Below are 25,787 nucleotides of genomic sequence, written 5' to 3'. Positions count from 1 at the left end.
TATCCCTTCCCTTACGGCGCGGTTCAGGTGTCCAACGATATATGAGACAGATACTGCGCCATTTCCATTCCACCAAAAACCAATTATTATTATTATTATTATTATTGCACAGTTAAGCAAAGCAGGTTTCACCACAACATCGAAGGCATTGGAAACCGTGCTCGGGGACACATTGGGAACGAATATGGTGGACATCACTGGAACGACGGTGTCTGCAGAGACAGAAAGAGCTTGGGCATCCAGCGGCGAGTCTTCTATAAGAGCAGACTGAAGATGAGGACATAATGATATGCCGCCCCTGCGGAAGTTGAGAGTGTCGCCGCACTAGTTTTAAAACTCAATACCTACGACGATGTCGTACGTAGAGCGAGGAAGCACCGTGAATTCAGTTCAGCACATGTGGCCAGTGATCACTAAATTGCAAAACAAATACCAAATGGAACCAATGATTCTCCCCCTAGACCACCCTGCAGTGGGCGTAGTCAGGCTGATGATGATGATGATGATGGTGATAATCTAAACCAAACATTATTTTATGACTGAGACGGTTCGTGAAAGCTAAACTCATCACTGACACTGTGGCACCAGTGTCCACTAAGGCCATGACGAAAATACCGTCCACTAACTCTTCAAAGCAGTTCTTTAACATAATGATGGGCAGAGGAATTGGCAATATCGATGACCCTGCGACTGCACCTCCATCGGCCGCACACGCTAGTTTCCTGGCGGCGGCGGGGAACGACGTCGGGGAGAAGGCGAGCAGCGAGAGCGTTGCGGGAGTGGAGTAGGGCTTCGGTCAGAGGCAGGGGAGTCGTCCCAGTGTGTAACTGGATGGGCGCTGAGAACATGTAAAGATGAGGTCATGAACAGGCTCACTGGAACTCTTGCGAGGGCTCGACCATTGGCGCTGGCAACAGGAAATCTGTCCCCAGCAACAGCAAAATCTGGTTATGTGACCGATCAGACCACATTTGTAACAAACTGGTGGGTCGCGAGGGCAGGAATAGCACTCCTCATAGCCAGTTTTGAAGCGGCCATCATACTCCTGCTGCTGCTGGTGGTGTTGCGGATGAGCTGGTGCACTAGGGTAGGGACGGATGACCTGGGCAGCTTTGTTGTAATCGATGCGAGTTTCACAGGTAGGGCCATGACTGAATTAACTATTACGGGAGGAGCGGTTGGCTGCAGCTGCCTGGAGAGAACAGCTCTCATACAGAACTTCACTGTGGCACCCAAGATCTTGATGCCGGGAAAGTTTGTCATGGACGACCTGACGAATGATGTCAGGAAGATTCACAGCATTCACAGGCTCATGGAAATCCACGCGAGCGACAATGGTGACATTAGGCAATTGGCCAAACTTCGGAGTAATTCAACGTAGCTTAAGAGTTCCAAAGGTGTGGCAATGCTTGATGATGCCCGTGGCTGAGTTTAAGTTGTCTTTACTAATAAGAAAACTGTAGACGACGTCTTCTGCGATGCCCTTTAGGAGATGGTCAACGTGATCTTCTTTGGACATACATAGATTAACGACTTTGCAGAGCTTCAGTACCTCCTCTGTGTATATGTCATGCATATCTCACCAGGCACTTGCGCTCTCTGAAGCAAACACTGCTCAGCGCATTTCCTTTTGCCAATGGTATCCCCGAAGAAGTTGCAGATCTCTTCCTCAAAGTGGTCCCAACTCATTAAGGGCGCTTCATGGTTTTCAAACCATGTTAACGCGGTACCGTCCAGAAAGAAATCAGCACTGGCCAGCTTAACGGCGGCATCCCAGCGGTTCTGTTTGCTCACCCACTTTTAATTGGTGAGCCACTCATCCATGTCTTCGCCAGCCTTTCTAGAAAACGTCCACGGATTGCGATAAAGCTGCCAAGCGGCCGCTGCTGCTCCTGTATGCCGTGCCTCGGCTTCCTGGGTCATTGCAAGGGCAACAGGGGCAGTCCGGCAAATCTTCGGCTCCAGCGATGTCGAGAGGGGTCCGTGGTGATCGACCCAACACCTGAAACACACTTTTATAGGTTCTATTTACAAAGGTTATTGCCTTTGTAAATAAAACCTTCCTAAATAGAACATGCACGTCAACCTGAGTCCAGTGCGTCAGCGGGAAGATGCCGAGCTTCTTCTTTTTGTGTGCGCCCTTCTTCGTTGTTCCTTCTGGTTTCATAGGTAGCGCGTGACAATATCATGAACAACAAAGCTTAACCATAATAAACAATGCAAAACAATGGCTGCGCTGTGCTAGCACACCTAATTCACATTTGGCCTGAATACGTAAATCGACCATCATTTTTTTTTTTTTGCCATCTGTCCAATCACACCTCCAAGCATTGTTTCCAGTCCCTTCAGGTTCGAAATAACGATGTTTTACAGCACATATGCACAACGCAAGACAGCTTGGGGGCATCATGGCGACTCTACCCTGGTGTCCACTCTCCAGCAAAGGCCGACTTGGGCAGCAGAATTCACCCAGAGGCCCTAACACAGACCATGATGCAGATTATACTTCCCCTCAGCTGTGAATCCACTCAATCATTCGTGACAATTCAATGGCAGTAGCAGTGATATATGGCGTCATTACTACGTATATTGCCGTAAATTGTTGTATATAAGTCAGAATATTTTTTTCAAAAAACAACTACCGTAAAAACCGGAATATAGGCCAAACTTTTTCTCAAAAAACCATGGCGAAAAGTCGACCCCCGTCTTATATACTGGTCATTGGCGGAAAAACTACGGAAGTCTTGCAACAATGGTGAGCTGGAGTCAACAGCCTCCATCGCCATCAACAGCAGTGCAGCATTAGAGTGAACTTGAAGATAGAGAATGTCAAACGCCTATGCTGCCTGTGTATCAAAATTGAGGCAAAAAAGGGTGATTTCCGCTAGGATCACTGCGAACGTTACTCTTCCCCAGGTGCCTTTTTAGAGGCTGTAGAACCTGCGCAATGCTTAGCGTAGTAGTTAATGAACTCTCCTCACACGCGGAAGACTAGGGTTCAATGCTCGCTGAACGAACAATTTGTTTTTTATTTTATTTTAAATCACTGTTTGTTTTAGTGCAAACAAGCTTTGGTAGCTAAAAAGCCAACCGAAACCGAAACTGAAGTTTGTGCAGCTCTGCCTTGCTGCTGGCGTAAAAATACAACTGCCAGAATCTACGTGCCACGCAGTGCCAATTTTGAATGCGCGTTTAGAGCACACCCGGCGTTACTTCTCAAGCTCCGATCTGTGCTTTTAGCAGATGAGTAAGACACACGTCCTTCAAACAGTGCTGGGAATTGTTTCGTTCAGTTTGACGTCTGCGAGCTCTACAGAGTGTGTCACGCAAACGTGCGCTGTCACTTTAGAATGACGGCCTGTGGGGCGAGTTGGTGCATGACTGAAAAAACTGCAGCGCAACGGAGACAACACATGCAAGAAAAAGGCAACACATGCGCACACTACCAACTGTTTATTGGAAGAAAAAGGGCACATTTACAACCCTCGCTCTCCATGTGACAGTGCTTATAAATGATTATGATGTGTCCATGATTAAAAAGAAGGGGGGCAAGTTGATATAGTGGTAGTTGTGTAGCTCAGCGACGTAATGAATTTGCTATCTTGAAATGTTTTTATGAAGGCCTGTGCCACCAAGAATTCTCTCTCAGACTCCCAAACCTGGGCGGGGCTGTTGTGGCTTTTATTGTTAGGTTTGTTTGTTTGTTTTTGTTATTTTATTTTGTTTTGCTTTTACACTTAAGGGAGCAGCCTGGTCATGAAAAAAAAAATTTTTTTAATGAAGTCACAGTTTAGAAACCTTCAGGGAATTTGTATTTTTGTGTGCTGATTCTAAATATCTCATTTAATTTCATGTAAAACAATTCCTTGAGCACTTATGTAATTTTTATGTATGTATCTTGTGAAGAGCTTTGAAAAAAATTTGCTAAGGAAGCTTACTGATATGTATGCCATTGGGTTCTCTTGATCCTAAGGAATGCAATAAGGGTAAAATTGTCTTCCTGCCTATCATAGAACTTAAGTTATAGGGTTTTAAAGTTGTCACTTCAGAAATGCGAAGAAAAGTGTGTATTCTCGTTTCTGAAGTGGCAGCTTCAATACCCTATAACTCAAGTTCTATAATAGCCAGAATGATAATTTTACCCTTATTGCATTCCTTAGTATCAAGACGACCCAATGGCATACATTTCAGCAATTTTCCTACAGCAAATTTTCTTCCAAGCTCTTCACAAAATAATTGCATAAAAATTATATAAGTGCCCAAGAAATTGTTTTACATGAAATTAAATTACATACTCAGAATCAGCTTGCAAGAATACATGTTCCCTAAAGATTTCATAATTATTACTACATTAATAAAATTTTCTTTTCAAGACCAGGCTCCCCCCTTAAAGGGACACTGACGAGAAATTGAAGTTGGCTTGTATCGATAGATACCAGCTCCTGATCACAAAAATGCCACTCTTACTGAAAACAAAGCTCTTGTAAGGTAGAAAATAGCAAGAACCAAAATACAGGTATCGCCACCACAGGCAGATCTCGCAAGTACAAGCGTGCTGGCGTCATAGGACGAGAGACGCTACCTTGGAGGAATTTTCCTTCCTACATGGAGGTCACGAATCTCTGAGGCTGACAAAGGAAGGTTGCACGGTTCAGTATTGAAGTAAGTTTTGTATTAAAACCGATAGTGCACTTTTATCACACGAAGAAGGCAGACAAAAGGCAACCTGAATGTTGGAAGCAAAGAAAACCGATGCTTGGCGGCGCCACAGACGGCCAGGAGAGTTTCGATTTGTGATGGCGCTTTGCGTCTGTGAGCTTTGCGTGCCCCGTGGTTTATCTGACGTGCTTCGATTTACAAGCGCCGAACAGCAGAGGAACTTCAAGTGCCGCTTCTAGTTCTAGTTAACCTTTGAAGGAGCTTGTTAAGGCTGGTCAGAAGATCGCCACGGCCGATTAAAAGCTATGATGGCATGATGGTCGGTGATCGTAGAAGGCAGTTCGCAGTATTCTTTAGAGCACTTGTGCCTTCGCGCGCTCGCCCGGCGAAGCATTTCCGGCTGTGCCAGTCAACTTCAAACTACGTAACGGAAATCGTTCATTAGGGACGGGAGACAAGGTACAAGGCAGTTAAGAAAAAATTGCTGATGGCCTAGCTCTGTTAGGCCAAGATATATGTAGCGAAAGTGCGGAGACTTCTGCATCGGAAGAGTGCATTCACTAGAAGCGCCTTTATTGATGGTTAACCTTGAGCCGGGGCCGAGTGGTAGACTCTCCGCCTCAAACGCCAAAGGCCCTGGTTCGATTCCGAGCTTCGGCGCAGGATATTTTTTTTATTCAGTGAGTGGGCGGGGGGTTTCAGTGGCTCCCATAGATGCCGCCACCGAATACGTTGGTTAGCGGTTAAGCGCAGGCTCTGTTAAGGCGCGTTTATACGCCGGCGTAACGCGCGTGCTCGCGCTGCACGGCGACGTCACGTCTGCCAAAGCGAGACCCTCTACACCCCAACTGCGCTTGACCGCCGATGCGTTCGGCGGCTTCAGCGCACTCTGACCGCACTGGCGGAAACTTGGAGCATGTCTCTATTTCGCGCCGAGTGCGCCAGCCGCCACCGGCCCGGCCTGACTGATGCGGCTCCGCGGCGAGGTGCGCGTTGTGACATAATTCAATAGCTTCGGCAATTGGGCGAAGCTGTTCTTTTCGAGCTCTCGGCTAATTTAATCCATTCACAGTACACATCTGAAGGTAAAGGCAAGTGGGCGAGCCCGATCCAGTGGACCCGTTGGATCCAGCGGAAGCCTTTGAAGCGTCGTGCGTCGGCTTTAGTTTCAAGCCGCCAACTTTAAATGCGAGCGCCCTTGAGCACCCATCCATTTTTTGTGGCAAAAAAAACATAAATAAATAACCTGGCCCTTGCAACCGTGGGAGACCTCGACGCCGCCTGCTGCACCGTGCAACCGCGCCGTTCAAGGATTCACAATCCGTTGACCCCAAAGCCCCGGCCAGCCGCCGATGGGCGCAACGCGGCGACCTTGCTCTCGCCCCTCGCGACTACCCGCACTGGGGTTATGATATTTAGTTTGCAACAGCTGCTCACTGAGGAAAAGGGAAACGACCCGCCAGCGCCTAACCTAACCATGCTCCCTCAAAAGCATCGCACGCTCTATGGGGCTGAGGTCGCTGAAATGCAGGCCGGAGTTTTTGCGAGAACTACGTCGTCGAGTTCGGGAACAGGATCCATTGTAACGCTGGCAAGACGCTGGTGCAAGCGTAAACGAAGCGACGGTAGCGAGCCCCGATAGATGCCTTCAACGTGCGGTGGCGGTAGCTTTCATTTCGGCAGCTGCTAGACCGCACCGCTAGCGGCCAGAAATCACGGAGTCTTCGTTTACGTCACGTTTCATGTCACTCCGTCCTATGACGTCATATGAGTTCTCCGTGGCGTCATAAGAGTTCTCGAGTTTTAATCGGAGCGGCGGGAAATGCTTTTTCAACTTGCAATCCAAACTTCCTTGAAATAAATGCATCTTACACTCCCGGTCAAGCGACAACAAAGCCATGAAATGCCGAACTATGAGATGTTGCTAACAAAAAAAATCTGATTGAGTTCTCCTCAGTGCCCCTTTAAGGTTTTGACTGATTTTGCGTCGAATGCATGACACTGCTTTTACTACGATTGAGTGACACTGCTACTGCTAAGATTTGTTTGGTTTGTCTTTCTATTATATGCTAGTGCTTCAGTTGCGTAATCTTTATATAAGCTAGGGCTTTAAGCGCATTATAGATAAGCCTTCTGCGTTTTGTTTTTAGTCTTATAATTTGCATATTACTTGTTACTGGGTTGTGAGCGATAGAGCGGTGGCACATGGTAAATGAAGGTTATAAATGTGCCCCTTTTCTTCCAATAAACAGTTGGTAGTGTGAGCATGTGTTGTCTTTTTCTTCCTTGTGTTGTCTTCATTGCGACGCAGTTTTTTCAGTCATGCGCCAACTCGCCCCACAGGCTCTCATTCTAAAGTGACACCCAACAAAGGAGTAAGCCGGGCTAGTTGGTACAATCTTTGCATGGAAACAGCGCAGCAGGCGGGACCAAGAAAGGAAGGCATAAACACGGGCGCTGATCTGACCAGCGCCCGTGTTTGTGTCTTTCTTTCTTGGTCACGTCTGCTGCGCTGTTTCCATGCTAAAGTGACAGCGCACGTCTGCGTGATGCACTCTGTGCAACTCGCAGACTTCAAGCTGAACGAAAAAATTCTCAGCACGGCAGCGCTGCACAAACTTCGGTTTCGGTTTCGGTTGACTTTTTAGCTACCACTGCTTGTTTGCACTAAAACAGTGATTAAAAAAAACAAAAAAAAAACAAATTGTTCGTTCAGCGAGGATCGAACCTGGTCTTACGCGTGTGAAGCGAGTTTACTAACCACTACGCTACGCAGCACATGGGTTCTGCCGCCTCTAAAAAGGCACCTGGGGAAGGATAACATTCGCAGCGATCGCAATTTCATTTTTGTGCAGAGTCACTGAAGCCTTTGCAACACAAGCGTTGCCGTCTTCAAAGATAGAAAATGCTTTGACCACCTCGCGGAACACTTGGTTGCGATTCTATTGCGATTTCTGTATGTGCAGTCGCAAGGCCTGATTGACGAGGATGGTGCTTTTGTGCCTTTTTCGCCTTGTGGTCTTTTTGTTTGGTGTTTTTGGTTTTAGAAGCTGGGACACGTGCAGATGTGTCACGCTAGTATCGGTTGAAACTTTTTACCAGGTTTTTTTAACTTCAGGGAGTGTTCATTGATCGGTCTGGTTTTTCTGCAGCTTATACGGAGACTGAAAATTTGGACGGCTAATTTTTCGAACATGCTTGATTATTCGGACTTTTTCACACCACCGCAACATGGTCCATGGAGCCAATGTATAGGAGTGCTTGAAATTTTGGACGCATTGCAACGGCACTTCGCGCCCATGTGGTTTCAAACTCGTACTGTTCTTGAACATCTTCCTTAGCGCGAACTCGAATAGTAGTCAGAGTTCGCTGAACTCATCTGTGCCGAGTCTTTCATTCCGAACACGGGAAGAGGTAGCAGCGAATCGCGTGGGAGGCGTATGGCGGTGAGCGCGGAATGAAATACTGGTGCATTTCAAAGCAAGGTCGCATACTAGCGGCAAAACGCACCACAATTGAACTCTGAATTTTTTATCGTAAGACTGTAAATAACTGGCGTTTTTATGACAGGCAAGACGTCCCCCATTACACGCAAGCCATTGCAGAATGCATATCGCTGGATGCATTGCCGATATTGGCTCTAGTCACTAGGCCTAATTACGAAAACCAACACCGACGGAGTGCTTGCTTCGCCCGTTTCTCGGTTCTTATTGTTTCGCCATTCTCGCATTCTCATTCCGGGCCCATCGTATTGCGGGCGCAGCGCAGTTCCCGCAGCGGCGTGTTCGCTTCCCCGTCTAGACTTTGCCCCAAGCTCTTGCTCCGGCGTATTGGCAATAAGTTCGTGATTTTTTCGGTGAAATTTTACATTCCGGACTGCCCGATTTTTCGGTCCTTTTTGCGATCCCCAGAGAGTCTAAAAAATCGGTCGTCGACTGTATATATAGTCCATTATCAATAAAGCATTTAGTTGTTAGTCAGCACTATGTTTGTCTCGCCTCGTTTCTTTTCGTCTTCATCTTTCGCGCTGTAGAATTATGGAATCAAACCAACTCTCCCAACTTTTTGTTCTCTTAACATTACACCTATCATTTTTCTTTCAATAGCTCGCTGCGTTATCCTTAATTTAAGCTGAATCCTTTTCGTTAGCCTCCACGTTTCTGCCCCGTATATGAGTACCGGTTATATACAGCTGTTGTACACTTTTCTCTTGAGGGATATTGGTAAAATTATGATCTGAGAGAACCTGCCATATGCGCTCCACCCCATTCTTATCCTTCTTGTTATTTCCCTCTCGTGATCCGGATCTGCTGTCACTACCTGCCCTAAGACGACGTATTCCTTTACCACTTCCAGGCCCTCGCTGCCAATTGTGAACTGCTGTAACCTTGCTAGACTGTTGAACATTAATTTGGTTTTTTGCATGTTAATTTTTAGACCCACCGTTCTGCTCTGCCTAACTCAGTGATCATGCTTTGCAGCCCATCTCCTGAGTGACGTAGCAAGGCAATGTCACAGCGAATCGCAGATTATTTAGGTGTTCTCCATTACGTAACTCTTATCACCAACTATTCCCAATTCAGGCCTTGGAATACCTCCTGTAAACAGATGGTGAACATCTTTGCCGAATTCTTTCTTCTGCTTGTGTGTTTGCACCCATATTTTGATCTGTATCAGTGATGTGTTCTGAGCAGGGAGTATTAGGAATATAATGTGGCAAAAAGGGAATCTTAGTGGATTTTTATGGAATTTCATGAACCAAAATTTTCTAGTTTCTTTTTTTATTATTATTATTGTTAGAATTTTCAAGCTGCTGCCGGGTAAAAGGGGCCAGGATTAAAGACTTTTGGGCCTAATTAACGGCATTTTCGAATATGGCACAGAGCATGACTGGTTTATATAAGTAGATCGATTTATTTCCAACATATCATTGGGGGCCCCCTGGCAAAAATTCAGAAATAGCTTGAGTGTCTGAGCCTCATACAAAGCAGCAGCCTACAGAGTATCACAGTGAATTAACATTCCGCACACAAAAACAGTCAATTTCTTTAGCACAGATGTCGCGATCGGAAGCAAAACAAAGCAGTGAGAGAAAAATATTAACAGACAAAATTTATCATAGAGTGCCATTTTTTCTTGAACAGATTGAACATAGAAAATTATAAAGGCTGTCTCTAGTTAAGCACAAATAATTCAGTTTGCATTTGTGTGGGGCAAAATTCGACAGTGTAATGTGCTGTGATCAAGGCTTGGTTGCTGAACGCGGTGCGGATGCTGCACAGAGTCCCACGGGACGTGGCTGGTGGTGCTGGTGCTGGTGTCAATGGTGCTGCTGCTGCCCCTGTGGGGCATACTGGCATGTGCCAACCCCCACACCCAGGAGGTGCTCTATACCGGCTGGACACCTGTCATCTCTGCCATGGTCATCTCCAGGTGGGCCCCTGTCTCACACATTATTGCTGCTGGGAGTTGCTTTTTAGGCTTGGTGACATTGATAGTTTTGTAGCCCGTAAACTGCAAAGAAAACACCGCTGCGTCACAGGTCAGACTGCCACCTTGGTCACTTGCTCTGCAGCTGCCAGGGACTGAGGCCCAAGGGTTAATTGGTGTATATATATATAGGAGGTGGCCAGTACTACACCAGGGAAGGGAACAGCAGTTTACGATAGGTAGCCAGGCGCTGAAAGTGCTAAGGTAATACATCTACGTACAGCAGGTAATGACCGCAGATCTGGATTACAAGAGTGAAATACCTGTATATCTCTTATAGGTATCACAAATAAAACTTAGGCGCGTGTGAATATTCGATAATTTAGAATATTCATTTGGGTAATAAAGTATTCGATATTCGATCTGAATGTTTAGTGTTCGAAATTTCGAAGTATTCGTCTCGAGAGGATAACGTTTCCGGAGCTCATGCTCCGTACTTGTGGTTTCAGTTCAGCGCACCTCCTCCAGAATGACACCGTGACGCGCATGCAACTGAAACCGCGACTCTGCACCGCGTGCCTGCGCTCCAGCACGTATGCCGGAGCCCATCTGTGTATGCTCGCAGCAACAGAAACGAGCATGTGCACCTGTTCCTGCCAGGTGTCTGTGGCTGCGCTACTCGCGGTGCGTACGCGCCATAACTGGCTTGGCGGCGTGCATCAATGAAGATTTAGCATAGCGCAATCCACTTCCGCGCACCGCCAGTGTGCATGCACTGATTGGTCCTGAGGGGGCAGGCGTGCAGACAACTGGCCGGCGCCTAGCAGCAGCATTAGGACAACCTGCACATGCGCAGTGGCTTTCTGTAGAAACAGATCGCACTATGCTAAATATCTCAAATTGGACAACATGTGACTCCTTTGACTTTCTCGGAACGAGTCTGAGCTCGTTACAGCTGCCGCAGCCACCCTTCCCCACGTGAAATTTGCTAAACAAGCGTGACAGTGTGAGCATGAGGTGCAGCCAGCATGAGGCATGGAGATGAGATGGGTGCCCCTTTTCGACGCCTGACGTGGAGTGGTGGTGAACGCGCAGTGTCTAGGCGCTTAGGCCTAGCAGGTGTTCATAGAGTCACAGTCTAAGGGGCTCACCAGCTACAAGGCAACTCAGATTTCAACTTTATGTGTCGAGAGATGGCAGCACTTGGGTACCACCTAAAGGTGGTAACTTCTGCTTCCCCTCCTAATGTGCAAGTTCCACTGCAACACAAAAGTATTAGTTCTTCTCCACACAAAAAGTAGTGCAGGGAACTTTGTAGATATGTAACCAAAGCTGAGAGACTGAAGCAAAATGAATTAACTCCTTTCAGGCCATTAAGCAAAGAAGGGGTGGAGGTCAGAGAATGAACCTTTGTCCTGTAGTGCACCATTCTAGCTGCCGCCAGGCAAAGTACGTTTCCGGTTTTGGTTGCCCAAGCTCCCTCGCATCTCTTCTGCAAAAATTTATTTGCAATGGCAGGGTGGGGGGTACAGGTTAAGAGCAGTGCTGGTTTCGCCTAGCCAGAGCAGATAAGTTTTGAGTTATCTTTCGACACACCTTGGCCGCACCTCCTCTTCAGCACTTCATATGTTTAATCTGGGACGAACCTGACCCTGTTTTCTCGTTTGAGGCTGGAGCATATTCTACCAGCTATTCTGTATTCTGTGTATTTCGCCATCGCCACACAGAATACTAGCTCGGTGACCATGTACGGGTGTGGATGCCGATTCAACACCACGTACTCAGTGAAAGGCTTTTTGTGCTCTTTTTGTGCTTATTTTGCATTGTCTGTGATTTTGTTGACCTTACTCTTCATTAAGGCATACAGCCGATGCTTCTTTGAGAGGAAAGTAATGCCGCAAAACTATTGTACTGTTTGTTTGTTTCTTTTGTTTGTGTTCAGAACTGTTGGCACACGGGTTTGGTCGTTATGCGAGATGCAACCGGCGTTATCTGAAGGATTTCAGCCTTGTGGAAGTATATCGACATTGTTCTGGGTTGTTGTAGTTGCTTTTAGCACCTTATCTCGAAGGTGCCTCATCTTCGGTTACCGCCAAGCATGTTTGTTGCTATTGCCGCAGCAGAGTTCTTCAGTTTATTTATGGGCGCAAGTCAGCCCAATAACGAGTTTGCTTCAGTGCCATGTTAATATGCTCATCTGTTTTTTCATGGCATTGTCACCACCTCGTGACAATATTTAACTGAATTACAGCAGAAACACTTCCTTTCATGTCTCCTTATAATTTCATAAAGAAACAAATCAAAGTTGAATAAAAGGTTGAAAGGCATGGTTAGCAAAAGCACTGAAATCATCCTGTTGCTACTCATGGTGACTTTGAATGCCAATTTCGCCATTGCACAAGCGAGTTCCTACTGTTCTGGACAAAGTTACTATTACTGGTTTGTGTTTTAAAAATAATAAAAATTGCAGTCTACATTGAAGAAATGATGGACGTTAATCGCACCACTCGCTTGTGCTCTTTTTATACATAAAAACAACAGCAAACCTCAAAGGAGACCCTCCAACCAATGTATTCGACAAATAGTTATGACGTCCCATGTTTGCTAGTGAAAATCACATACCTACTCTGGTTTCTGGGAAAGTCTCATTATGCGCCCTGCTTTGCCGTGTTTCTTTTTTTGTCACTCTGTATTTATAGTGCCCCTTCAGAGCGCTTTTCTGATTGAAATATGCGACTTTTGGCAGCCTGATACAGGAGGTGCAACTAGGTGTGACGGATACCAAGAAGAAAGGCAGTTGGGGAATGCTTGACACATGCGAAACTGGTTCAGAATCGGAAACGGGATGATTTTGCCAGCCAGGCCACGCTCCTATGACAGCACGTTTACTACACAGCGATGTCTGTTCTGGAGTATGAGGGCTCAGAAACCTGCGAGCTTCTTTCTGCCGAGAGGGTGCACACACACACCTACCTGTGTACAGTCGACAGCACCTGCACTGATTACAACGTGAGCATTTCTGCAGAGATCTGCCTCGTTGGGAGGAGAATTAGATAGAAAACAGTGACACTTGACCAAAGATTTAGTATCGACGTTTTGATGCCAGTCCAACACATTCTGGGTTCACTAGTTTGAAGTCTGAGGTGCGCTTTTTAACTCACTTGTGAGCCATTGCTCAGGGTTCATCGCCATACAAGTCAAGAACGCAGTGGCAAATGCCCCACTTGGCTTTGTCTAGTTCTTGTGATGCCGTGGTTGCAGTGCAGCAGAGGCTAAGCAGGGAAAGGAAAGAGATGGTCCTTACTGGCCTTGAAGTGTGGGCAGTGGCACTGCCATAGATAGCTGTCCGCTAGTATAGCGTGAGATCATGGATGACTGGCAAGTGCCTCAGCGGAACTGCGATGTCATGACAATCTGTCTGCGCCTTTGGCTGTAGGACCTCCTTCGAGGTGCATTTGGTGCTGTCTTCTTGACTTGTCACCTAAGACCTCAGTGTCGGGGATGAACAATGCTGTTCTCTATTATTCGCTAGCCAGTGATGTAGCCACCACCATTGTTTATTACCGGCTTTAAGCTTTTTAAATGATGCTTTCATCTATGCTGCGGACCTACTGTCAGTTTTGGGAAAATTTGTTTCCATCAGTACACTTCATGGAATAGCACATGCCATCCGAGGCTACTCAGTGGTGTTGCATGGCTACCTGCTGTCACCATGAGTTTCCCGGGCTTCCATAGAAATCAGTTTTCAACCTTCAGATGTACATATTAAAAAGAAATTTTCTTCACAGACAGTAATGAGCAAAACTGACAACACTCTCTCCAGTCAGCTTTAACTAATTACTGGTACCACAGCAAGCAGTGGTCATCATTCGTTTCACTTATGTCTAGGCATGTGTGAGTAGTGTTTTTTTGGTTTGAAGCGAATTCAGAGCAAATAGTAACGTTCTGCCAATGAATACCAGTAATTTCGAAGCAAATATTTCCACCACTTCTGGCACCCAAAAAAGTTTGTATGGTACAAAAGGCATCTTCGAAGTCATGTACTATGAACACACATGTCCACTACATGAAAAAAAAAAGAAAGAGAGTGCATTGAAGCTTTATCACACTCAGTGAAGCTGTTTCGGTCGTTCGTTGCCATGGACATTAATATGCCGTTATTCTGCCGCCAGCCGTTATGAACGCAACTGAACGAGAAATTGATGCTAGCATCTGCTACTTGTGTGCCTGTTAGTGCCTGTAACTGTAGTGTCTGTAACTTCTCATTGGTTGCACTCAATCTCAGCACTGGGTGAGTGAAACGAGTCTTCATGTGATCTTTTTATTTTGAATTTTCCAAGTGGAATAACTTTCGTTTGGTGCTCCGATTTCAATAATTCTTTTTGCACTAATCTCTGGAGCGCCTGATGAATTCATTTGATCATATATTAATCGGCGCTGAAGAAAACATCGCGATGCCCCTTTAAAGGAAGCGCACTAAATGATTAAATACAAAATTTCACTGATATGTACCTTCGGTAGTTCTGACAAATTTTTATATGCATTACTGCTATAGCAAAATTTCAGAAAGCCTGATGTGACTACAAAACACGGTAGGAGCCTGCAGTTGCTTTTAAATTTTAGCCAAAGGAATGATTCATGCAATAACATTCTCCAAATATTTTTATCAGTTTGATTTTTTTCTACACAGAACGTTATATCCATGCTTGCATAATGTATTCATTATCGTCACATGAAAGTAGTTGCACAGTAAAAAAATTAAGAAAGTAATTCAGAAAACTAGGAACATCACTGCATAAAGAATTTGCCAAGGAACACAATGCAGCAAACCACATGAAAATTCATGAAGCCATAGTCATGCTATGCTTTCTGCAAGCAGGGAATTCAAGCCAAAAAACACTTGAAAAGAAACTGGCACTGAAATTGCACAAGCAGCCACTGGTTTGCTGCCTGCAGTGATAAAAACAGTTCTAAGTCGCTTCTGGACTATTCTCGGAGAAAATAAGACCTTATAGATACTAAATCAGATGTTTTCTAATAGTCAATTTTTTGGGGGGATTTTTGCGTTTTGAACCCCATGTCCCCCCCCTAATTCTCATGATTGAGATTCTACTGTATTTTTTTTGATGTAATATCACCAGCAAAAGTTTACGGTGCGTGGGTACGCGAAAAAAAATATTCCTGCACAGTCACACTAGCCAATTGCTTAAAATATATGGAAATATTAGGCGCCCATATGCTTCTTTCTCTGGTAACAATATCAGCCGACTGTCTAGCGAAGTGAAGCTACAATAAATGTTTTTCCAAGAAATAACATCCTGCAAACTTTTTCTGGCGACTGTACATGTTGATGATGTAAGTCATCATTATCAGCATCAGCCTGACCACACTCACTGCAGGACAAAGGCCTCTTGCCCATCTCTCCAATTAATCCTGTCCAGCGCCAGCTGCGCACACCCTATCTCCACAGACTTCTTACTCTCATCCGCCCACCTAACTTTCTGTCGGCCCCTGCTACGCTTGCCTTCTCTTGGAATCCAGTCAGTCACCCATAACGACCTTCAATTATTTTGGCCTCACATTACATGCCCTGCCCAAGCCCATCTCTTTTTATTGATTTTGACTAGGATGTCATTAACTCGCGTTTGTTCTCTGATCCACTCTGCTCGCTTCCCGTCTCTTAACGTTACACCTGCCATTTTCCTTTTCATAGCTCGCTGCGTTGCCAATATAATTTGATCCCTTTTTGTTAGGTGCTATGTTTCTGCCCCATGGGTAAGTACTGGTAAGATGCAACTGTTACCATTTTTATTTGCCTAATGAACCCGCTTTTTTTTTTTTTCAGAAAAGTTAAAATTATTTTGGTGAGAGGGTTGATTACACAGGGGGAAAAAAGCTAACAGATTATTTTTTGTAAGTTGAAATTGCATATACACCTGCCAGCCCATGCATCCCCAACAAAAGCCCCCGGTAGAAAAGTTACGTCCCCGTGTTACCAGCGTTCATGGCTCTGGTGTTTATTATTGTTCACTTCAAAAGGTGCTTGCTGTATCATAGCGTAATGCGACGTTTTTGTTATAGTTCACGGCACCGGTAATTTGCAGCGAGATAAAGCAAACATGCTGAACACTGGCCCTGAGGGTCCAGTGTGCATTTTTTATGCAATGTAAAAAAAATTATTATAATCATCGACAACCGTGTGTGTGTGTGGAGGGGCATACGTGAGTAAATACGGCATGTATTTTTCTCTTGAGGCATACAAGTAAATTGCCATTCATGACCCGAGAGTACCTGCCAAATGAGCTCCACCTCATTCTTATTCTTCTGATTCATCTTTTAGGCTTCTGCTCTAATGTTCATATTTCTGCTACGAAACAGATGACACCTGCTCCAAAATGAAATTCCAAGAGAAGGCAACTGTAGCAGCAGCGGCAGAAAGTTAGGTGGACGGACAAGATTAAGAAGTGTGCAGGGACACATTGGTCGCAGCTGGCACAGGACAGGGTTAATTGGAGAGACATGGGAGAGGCCTTTGCCCTTGGATGGGTGTAGTCAGGCTGATGATGATGATGGTGGTGGTGGTGGTGGTGGTAAGGCCTGCTCCAAAACACTCATGGCCATTCCTACCACTGTTAGCACCACTTCAAGCGCTCCTGCATGGACTGAACAACATAGGGAGAGACTGCAGTTGCTTCTGCCGAATGGCTGTAACGGGCCTCTCCAGCCACACACTACAGTGGGATCATGGATGCTTAGGCCAGGTTCCCAAGGAACTTGTTGGTCGCACTTTCAAGGAATGTGGGATATCAAGCACGCTGAACGGTACCGAATAAAAGTTTCTGTGGAAAGATATTTGACGAGGGACTCTCGGAAGGCAATACACTTGACGACGATGATCATTAGCTAAAGCCCCGACTCCATGGACACTTCCAAGCATGCTTTGGAGCGCATGAGTGCGATGCAAGCCAGATATTCGGCGCCCATGCTACCCACGCTGCTTTGTGGTGTTTCCTGCCCACTGGCGTACACCAGTCCTAGAACGTTAGACTTTCACGACCTCCAGAATAAGTCTTCGACCTGTAATAGCAGTGGACGTCTAACGAAGTATGAGTACAACAAAATAAGGGATTGCTTGCCTACACACCGAGAGACCGTGGCAGCATGAAGACAACGCAATAAAATGCGCAGCACATAGCTTCATTGTGTTGTATTGTTATGCACCTGTTTCTAATGTTTCATGCATATGTTTCTGCTGATGCTATGCAGTGCTGTTGCATTACCTGCCTTGTGATTGTCCTTTTATGAAAACATTTCGCTTTACTTGACATCCCAAAGCAGAGAGCAAGCACCACATTGTTCTCTGAAGCTCGTGACAGATATACCGCAACAGACATGAGCTTAGAAAGCCAAGTGTATTTATAAAGAAAACATTTTAGCCGCCATGTTTCAGTGCAGGAAATTTCCAGTACTGCTAGGAATCTGCCTGCAGTAAGGAGTGTTGTGAATGTAATTTGTATTAAGAGAAAACATTCACAACAACTGGGGACTATTCTCAGCTAGCTAGGGAGACAACACGTTCCGGCTTTACATGGGCTTGAAAAGTTTCAAGTAGAGTAATAGAGTTGGCAGTAGGAGAAAAGAGATGAGACATTTTGGTCACTTTAGTGCCTCCTGCTTTGTCATGTATACTCCTGTTAAAGGTCTATAGACACCTAATTCTATTGCGCGTTTTCTTCTGTCAAATGCTTCGTTAGGCGTGAGAATACATGGATTGCAGGGTGGTATTTGCCTACAACCGCTAAATAATTTATAATTGAATTTCTTCTATCATGCTGTTTCGGTTTCATCAACCGAACGACATATGTGACTTCAACTTGATGTTTTGGTCATGTGATCCACTAAAAAACTAATATAATTGCTGATATGTAGTTTTAATTCATTACCACATTTAATCCAGCCTCTTTCAAGACCGGGAATGACAAAAAACGACTTATCAGCAATTATATAGCAGATTTTTTATGCCTCATGTGAGCTAAACGTCAACTATGTGTCACAGCCATCGTTCGACTGCTGAAACCAAAACAACATGAAGAAGAAGTTCAATTATAAATTATTCAGCGGTTGTACACGAATACCGCAGGGTGCTCCAAGTGTACAAATGTCTAACGCTTTGTTTGAAGGAAGTAAACACGGAAGCAAAAATGTGGTGTCTATAGTCCTTTAAGATAGTCATACTGGCTGTGCCGGTCATGGGAGGATGTTAAAACAAGCGAACAAATCAGCATTCAGAAGCTGAAGGAACTATCAGTCAAAGGATAGTGAAGTACGTGTGTGTGCCAGAACACACAGAAAGCCTTTAGTTGTTGGTGACAGAAATGACATTTGCTCTCGTTTTCTCTTGCATGCAGTGTGGGAGGCTGCATCCTTGATTTTGCAGTGACACGCTTCCATGGCATAGCTGTCTTCCAGCCCGTCATAAATGGTGCGTATGCTCTGCACCCTGTTCCACGGTGTCCGAACAGTGGTTCTGCTGAGCAGGACCACCACCACTGAAGCAGGTGCACTTGGTGGCCTGGTGCAGTACACAGAGTGCCGTATTTTCTCTTCAAAAATGCTTTTGGAATGCCTTCTTGCGTTGTGAAACCAAAAGACGAGTTAGTACAGCTTGGCCACACTCTTTACCATAATCCGCCACCTAGCCCATCACTGGCATGCTGCTGTTGCCATGACAGCTTAGGTTGTGTGTTATGGCTTTAACTGCGACAACCGTGGGCATGCAGCTCAGCGAAAATTGACTGGGTGCCTTCAGGTAGTAGTTGTTTTACATGGAGTTCAGGGCCTGCAGTTCTCCCTCTGTGAACCTTGCCTTGGCTAGTTGGTGGAGAAAGGCCTTGGGCCGAGCTGTATAGTCCAGCCTGTGTGTATGTGTGCATGCAGGCGTGGGCGGCAACCTTGTGGCAGTACAGGCGAGCCGCATCTCCACCTTCCTGCACCAGAGGGCAACGCTGGGGTTCCTGCCTGCCTCGGACCCGGACGTCTGCCTCAATCCTTGCACCGCCTTCTTTGGCAAGAGTGAGTTTCCCCACAGCCTGGGCTATGCACACTTGCAGAACAGGGGCCACCGAGCTCGGTGGAAGATGTTCGTTGCGCAGTTGCCCGCTTGTACATGTGAAGGCTTCTTGTGTGGACTGAGGCTGCCATTTATTTATCGCGGGGGTATTCTGAAACTATAGTAAACACTTTTTAGTCCGACCCCCGATAATTTGGAAATTTGAACAATTCAAATAGCCATCACAGTCCTGGCCAACGCCCATGTAAGTATATGGCGTAAGACGCTCGCTAATTCGGATACTATGGGTTTTCACCACTTAATTCGAACGAGCTGCAGAAGGGAGGCCGCAACAAGGAATGATGCAGTCATCAAGATTGCACTACTCAAACCTGACTTGCATGCTGTAGAGTCACCCATGCACCTTTTACGTGCAGGCAATGGCAGGCATGATGAAAAAAATGGCCAGGCTTAGCTTGGTTAAGCCAAGAATGCGTTGCATATCTCGATGGAGTTCCGTGCTGCTCCGTTGACTCGATAGGCTATTGACTCGATCTCCATTGAAACTGCCCGTGTAGCAGTGCTCGATCGCCTTTGAGTCGATAGACTATCGGTTCGAGGGCCCTCGAAATGCCCGTGTGACAGGGGTATAAGACTGTCCCGGCAAAGGAGCGCAGCTCTTTTATACATATGCCGTGACGTCAATCATAGCGCAGCGCCCCTAGCGGGAGGAGCGGGAGGAGCGGGAGTCAGGTGGTGGCTGCGGCCGCGCGCGACCGCGCCAGTTGGGGCCCAGCTTTTCCTCCGTGACGTCACGCGCCGGCGCAGCGCCCCTAGCGGGAGGAGCGGGAGTCAGGTGGTGGCTGCGGCCGCGCGCGACCGCGCGAGTTGGGGCCCAGTTTTTTCTCCGGCTGTCGTGACGTCACGTCACGTGGTTTGATGGCTGCCCGGCCGCGCCCAAGGGCTGAACTGAGTGATTGCAATATGCAACGCATAAAACAAATGACCCCATCTCTGAGAGTTCTCCGGCCGCGTAGTTTCGGTTTGACTTTTCTGAGCTTCACATCACTCTGCGGCAACAGCGGCTATTGGCGGCGCGCCTATCTGCCAACGAACCGAGCCCAGCTGTGCATCTCTCTCGCTTCCATCCGCGTGGTTTGTCTTTCTTCCATTGCGCCGAAACCGTGCGTTTGTCACATGCCGTTCGCTGTTTGTAGTACACATGAAGCACAACTGCATGTCCGATCCAGACAGCATACCATTAAGGATGCCGGGGAGGTCCTAACCATTTTGGAGCAGTTCTTCTCCGATGCTCCCATCACTGTACATGCAATAAGACATTAATCAAAATGTGAAAAATAGTCATTGTCATGCCCCTCTCACCTAAAAAGCATGCGACGATTGTCTAATCTTTCACCAAATAAATTTGCCACAATGCAAGCGCTTGTTAGTTTTTTCGAAGTCATTCAATATTTCGAACTTCGGATAAATCACATATTTTCTCGCCCAATGAAATTCAAACTAAGGGGAAACACGGTTTTCAAATCGCAAAAATCACGAAAAAAAATTTGAATTTTAGGATATTTATTAGGTCATTCCAATTATATTCCAAAAGATTTTTTGCTGAAAACAACCCAAAAGTGATTTTAACAATGTTTTTTGTGACCGTAGGTAGCAAAAACTGGCTGGAATCTCTGTGAAAATGCCAGTTTTCTTAAAAGTGTTTTTTGTCCTGACTGCCCTGCTTGCAGAAAGCCTAGCATCAGAATGGCTTCATGGATTTTCTTGCGGTTTGTTGCATTGTGTTCCTGGATAAATTTTTTACGCAGTGACGTCCCTATGTTTCTGAATTACTTTTTCATTTTTTCCACTCCGCGTCAAATTTGATATGACATTAATGAGTGTATTATGTAAGCATGTATATAATGTTCTATGTAGAAAAACCTCAGGTTGATAAAAATATGGAGAATTTCATTGCATGAACCATTCGTTTGGCTAAAGTTTAAGAGTGACTCTAGGCTTCTACCATGTTTTGTTGTCACGCCAGGGTTTCAGCACGTTTAATATAGCAATGAAACACATAGAAATTTGTCAAAGCTAGTGAAGATATGAGTGAAAATTTGTATTTATTTATTTAATGTGCTTTCCCAGAAAGGGTGCCGAATTTCATCACTCTATGCCAGAAAAATAAAAAGTTTCACTTCCGAAACCCGCGTTCCCCCTAATGAGCTGTTACTACTAGTACTGACATGATGGATTACCTCAACCTCATTCGTGGTCATTACCTGTGCTTAGTTGGGAGGGCCTGCTGTTTGCTGTTGCAGTAAATTGATGGTGGGTGCGGTAACAGCACAAGGGTGGTTATACACTATAATGAGATGTGTTCTTGGGGTGCAGCATTGTTTTCTAGTTCTATCTGTACAAAGACAGGGTCTGTGCTGGGGCTTGGCCCAGAATAAACTTAATTGGTAGCCTGCTGGACCTGTCTGGCATAGATAGGTGGTGAAACCTCGTTAAAGCCTACCTCGCGGGATGGCGGAAAAGGTACGCGCAACACAGCAGTACACCCTAACCGAAAAAAAGCTTAAATACAGTGGAATCTCTATGGTAAAAATATCACGGGGTCTTGTAAAATATTGTATCATTCAGAATTCATGTCATCCAAACCAAATAAAATTCATACGCTGAAGCATGAGAAATGCGTTCACGGAGACCTGTTTACGGATGATGGCATTAATTTATGGCCACACGGCTGCCACTCACTGCTTGCGGTGTGTACCACACGTCGTAATTGCAGCTAGAACTAACCACATTCATCATGCCTTTGGGATGCTTCAAGTTTAAGGGACTTCCTTTTCGGCATTAGCTCTTTAATTTTTCTAACAAAAGATGCTAAGAACCTTGGAAGATGTGCCAGGACAGGTATGCCACGTGAATGACATTCTCGTTTTTGGCACGGGCAAAGCAGAGAGTATGCAACCGAAACCTCGAACAGGTGCTGAAGCGACTTGTGAAGGCAGGGGTGACACTGAACTCCAGCAAATGTGAATATTCTAAAGGAAACATCACATTCATAGACCACTTTCTGAGCTACAGAAGCATCACAGGAGACCCGAAAGAGACAGGAGCGGTCATCAAGATGTTGTCACTAGGAAGTCTGGCAGAGCTGTGCTCTTTCCTGGGAGTGGTGAATCGCTTGGGGAAGTTCTTGGCTGACACTGCAGAGAACAAAGCCAATTCATGATTTATTGCATGAAGATGCTATCTGGTTTTGGGATCCTCAAGAGGAAGCATTCCAGCAGATCAAGGATCTCCTGTGCGAGATTCTGCAGACGCGCCATCCTATTGACTAGGATGGTTCTGCTGCAAGAGGAAGCTGACGTAAGCAGCTGTCCAGTAGCATATGCTTCACGAGCCATGACTCCTACAGAGCGAAAATATGCTCAACAAGAGAAAGAGGCTTTGGCAATTGTTTGGGCTTGTGAACATCTCTGCACATACATTGTGAGACAAGTATTCCGCATAGAGACAGAGCACAAACCACTGGTGCCAGTTTTCTTGATTAAACGTCTCGATGAGATGACACCAAGGCTACAGCGGTTGAGAATGCGTGTCTTTGAATATGACTTCTCAATCTAAAAGGTTCTAGGCAAACAACTATTTTTTTCGGCTGATGTGTTGTCTAGGAAACCTCTGCCATCTGTGCACTGTGCTAAAACTAGCTAAACACTGGTATAAGAGTATGATGTCCTGGGTGTAGTTCTTCCGATGTCCAGTTCTTTTGTCTGTCTGCCTGCCTGCCTGCCTGCCTGCCTGCCCGTCCGTCCATCCGTCCGTCCGTCTGTCTTTGTTTGTTTGATTCCTCGAGTCTCACGTTGAGGTTTTACATGAGATAGTGGGAAATAAAAGGCAAACAAATACAATAAAAATCATGATGAACCATTATCGATGATCCGCTTGCGTGATAGTGGGTCGATGATGGTGGCAATTTTGGTGGGCAGGTCACTCCAGTCGCATGTTGTGCACAGAAAAATGACTGCTGAAAAGTGGCAGTGTAGGCTTGTGGGAGATAGACTGCATTAGGTGGCTGTAGTGGGTGATGCAGTATGTACTGCATGTATTTACGTACTGTATTTATGTGCTGTATTTATGTACTGTAGTATGTATTTATGTACTGGTTATCAGAAGCAAAGAATGGAGAAATTTAAGAAAAAGGCTAAGACATACTATCTTATAGCGTGAGGCTAGAGAGGGTAAGTTGATTTTAGCTTTTCGTGCCGAGATGCTTGAATCATAAGAGTAATTGGACAAGACAAATCCTTTTGCTATGTTCTGAACCCACTCGAGGGCATTAGCAAGGTTATTGTGGTGTGGGTCAAAAAAAGCATTAGCATACTTCTACTAGGGTCACACAAACGTTTGGAAAACAAGTTGTGTAATACAGGGAGAAGCTAGCGAAAGGTTATGGCAGGTATAACCTAGAGCACGATTAGCAGAATTTATTGTATGGTTAAGGACATGTTGACGCAAATATCACTCAAAATATGCAAACTGAGATACAGTAATCCCTCGTTTTAACGAAGTCAGCGGGACGGCGAAAAAATTTCGTTATAAGTGGTAATTCGATATAAGCAACCAACCGAGAAATTGTAAAGCATTTCAGCTTTAATTGCGCCGCAACTGCGAGAAAGTCAAAATACAATATATTCAGTGAAGCAAAACCTTATTTATGTGCAAAAAAATGGCAGTGAGCTTTCGCTGTTTCAAGTTTTTACCGGGCGTGTGCAATCCCCGTTGCTGTAATCTGACCAAGCATTGCACGAGGCCACGGTCGCTGCCCATGCTTTCAACCTTCGGGGTATTTCAGATCACGAAGGCAGTGGCCGCTTTTGTGAGGGTATTTCGGGGTCTTTCAAAGACAGTGGCCTCTTTTTTTATGGGGGGGGGGGGTTCACGGAAGACTACAATAGTATCGCGCTGGAAAGCGCCGCAAATGCCGTGGCTCGAGTCTGTGGTTGTTTTTGTTGTACTCAAAAAACGATTAGCCACTCACTGTGGGCACTAAGCGCGATCGTGAAAACTGAACGATTTTGCTGTAGGGGCTATGATTACTGGGCAATTTTTTCCCAAGGTGTGCAGCTGTGAAGTTTGCAAAGCGAGAGTTTTTCAGCGCACCGTTTTCGACGACACTGTGCTAATTCTACGGTTCGAGTGTCTGTGTTTGCGCAGCGTCACGTCTGCGCTGTTGACAGATGTCTAGGAACAAAATTCAATGACCCTACCACGCATTTAGACCGTTTGTCTAGTCGGATGGCACGAATCGAGCATGATCGGCTCGAGAAAATCGCCGGGAAACACCATGGTTGCGTTGACCCGCCATGTTGACAGCCTGACTCGCCACTGGCGACGCTCGGATTTTTCGTGTTTTTGGCAAGTAATCGGTCGATTTGCACCGTCAGAAGTGCAACAGAGCTAGGGGCGGTGTTTTATTGCGATGCAGGCCGATTATGTCGAGTGGCGAGCAAATTTCTCGACCAGCTTCCCCAAAGTCGTCTTCCCGATTTTTTAAAGTAGCTCCTCGCGTCGAACATGGCAAAGAGCATGCGATCAGCAGTCGCTTGCGACCAGGCAGAAGCTCGATAACACCGTCGCCCACACTTGCAAGCTCAACCTGCGGGCTGCCTTCTCGTTTGAAGCGAAAACTCTCAGGAATGACGTTTGCGCGCTTTCGAGAGTTTCGTCTGCTTTGGCCGATGTGAAACGGTTACGCTTAGCGACGACTACAGCAGCCAGGGAGCAGCTCAGTTCGTTTCCCGGTGCGTCCGTGGTCGGCGTCGTTACCGAAAGCTCAGCTCGCTCGCGACTCCCAAGTGTGAATGTGCTCACAATCGGAGGGACACTTCTTTCGTGCTTTTTGGCACATTTCAGCGCCAGAAGTGCTGTTTAGAGCGGTAAAATTTTGCTCACTGAGCGCACCCCGTGGAATGCTACAGCGCAAGTCTGCCTGCGGTCCTTTGGCCACTTTTCGGCATCCAAGAAACCGCGGTTTTCTGGCATCGCAAAGCGTGATGAAAATTTTATTTTCGTTTGGAATCTATCACAAGGAACACCAGCGATGCGATTGCGACCGATTCGGGCGCGCTGCAGCATGGAATTTGACAGCTTCCGTTCTCTCTGCTGTAAACAGGCGGGCGCACTCTGCACTTGCTTGGTACACATTTCCAGGCAGGTCGTCGGCATGAGCCCAGTGTTACACCAATCCTGTATGCGAGTAAGGTTATTTTAAAATGTGAAATGACCGGTGGGGTTGTTTATTGCTCGGTAAATGACCAGCCATTGGTGAAGAGGCGGATATGGGAAGAAATGTTATAAGGCAGGTCATTAATGTATATCAGGAAAAGGAGAGGCCCAAACACGGTACCTTGCGGTGCATCTGAAAGCATGTTTGTTAAGGACGAAGAATATGAGCTGGCATACACGAATCAACCTTAGAATACAAGGATGCAGGCTAAGGCGTGATAACTTTAGTAAGAGACGATCATGGAGAACCTTATCAAATACTTTTTCGGAATCTAAATATATTGTGTCAGTCAGAATGTTGCTACTATCTAGGTTTAAATGTAAGTCGTGCAGAAAAAGGGAAAGTTTA

The 25,787-nt window shown here is 45.8% G+C and overlaps 1 protein-coding gene across 17 annotated transcripts in view; it reads left to right on the top strand.

Moving 5' to 3' along the window:
- The window catches only part of LOC144096683 (solute carrier family 41 member 1-like), a 94,557-nt gene that overhangs the window by 50,876 nt on the left and 17,894 nt on the right, over window positions 1-25,787 (top strand). For all 17 annotated transcript variants that reach the window (XR_013306810.1, XR_013306811.1, XR_013306809.1 and 14 more), the window contains exons 6-8: window positions 9,942-10,092; window positions 18,498-18,571; window positions 19,027-19,161. Coding sequence is in view for 8 of the 17 variants with exons in the window: in XM_077629524.1 (XP_077485650.1) it covers window positions 9,942-10,092; window positions 18,498-18,571; window positions 19,027-19,161 (360 nt within the window). In the remaining 9 variants the exon portion in view is untranslated. The remainder of the gene's footprint in view (window positions 1-9,941; window positions 10,093-18,497; window positions 18,572-19,026; window positions 19,162-25,787) is intronic.

This window comes from Amblyomma americanum, chromosome 7 (genome assembly GCF_052857255.1).
Source record: "Amblyomma americanum isolate KBUSLIRL-KWMA chromosome 7, ASM5285725v1, whole genome shotgun sequence".
NCBI lineage: Eukaryota > Metazoa > Arthropoda > Arachnida > Ixodida > Ixodidae > Amblyomma > Amblyomma americanum.
Note: the sequence above shows the minus strand (reverse complement) of the source record. Positions and strands in the feature narration are given on the sequence as shown.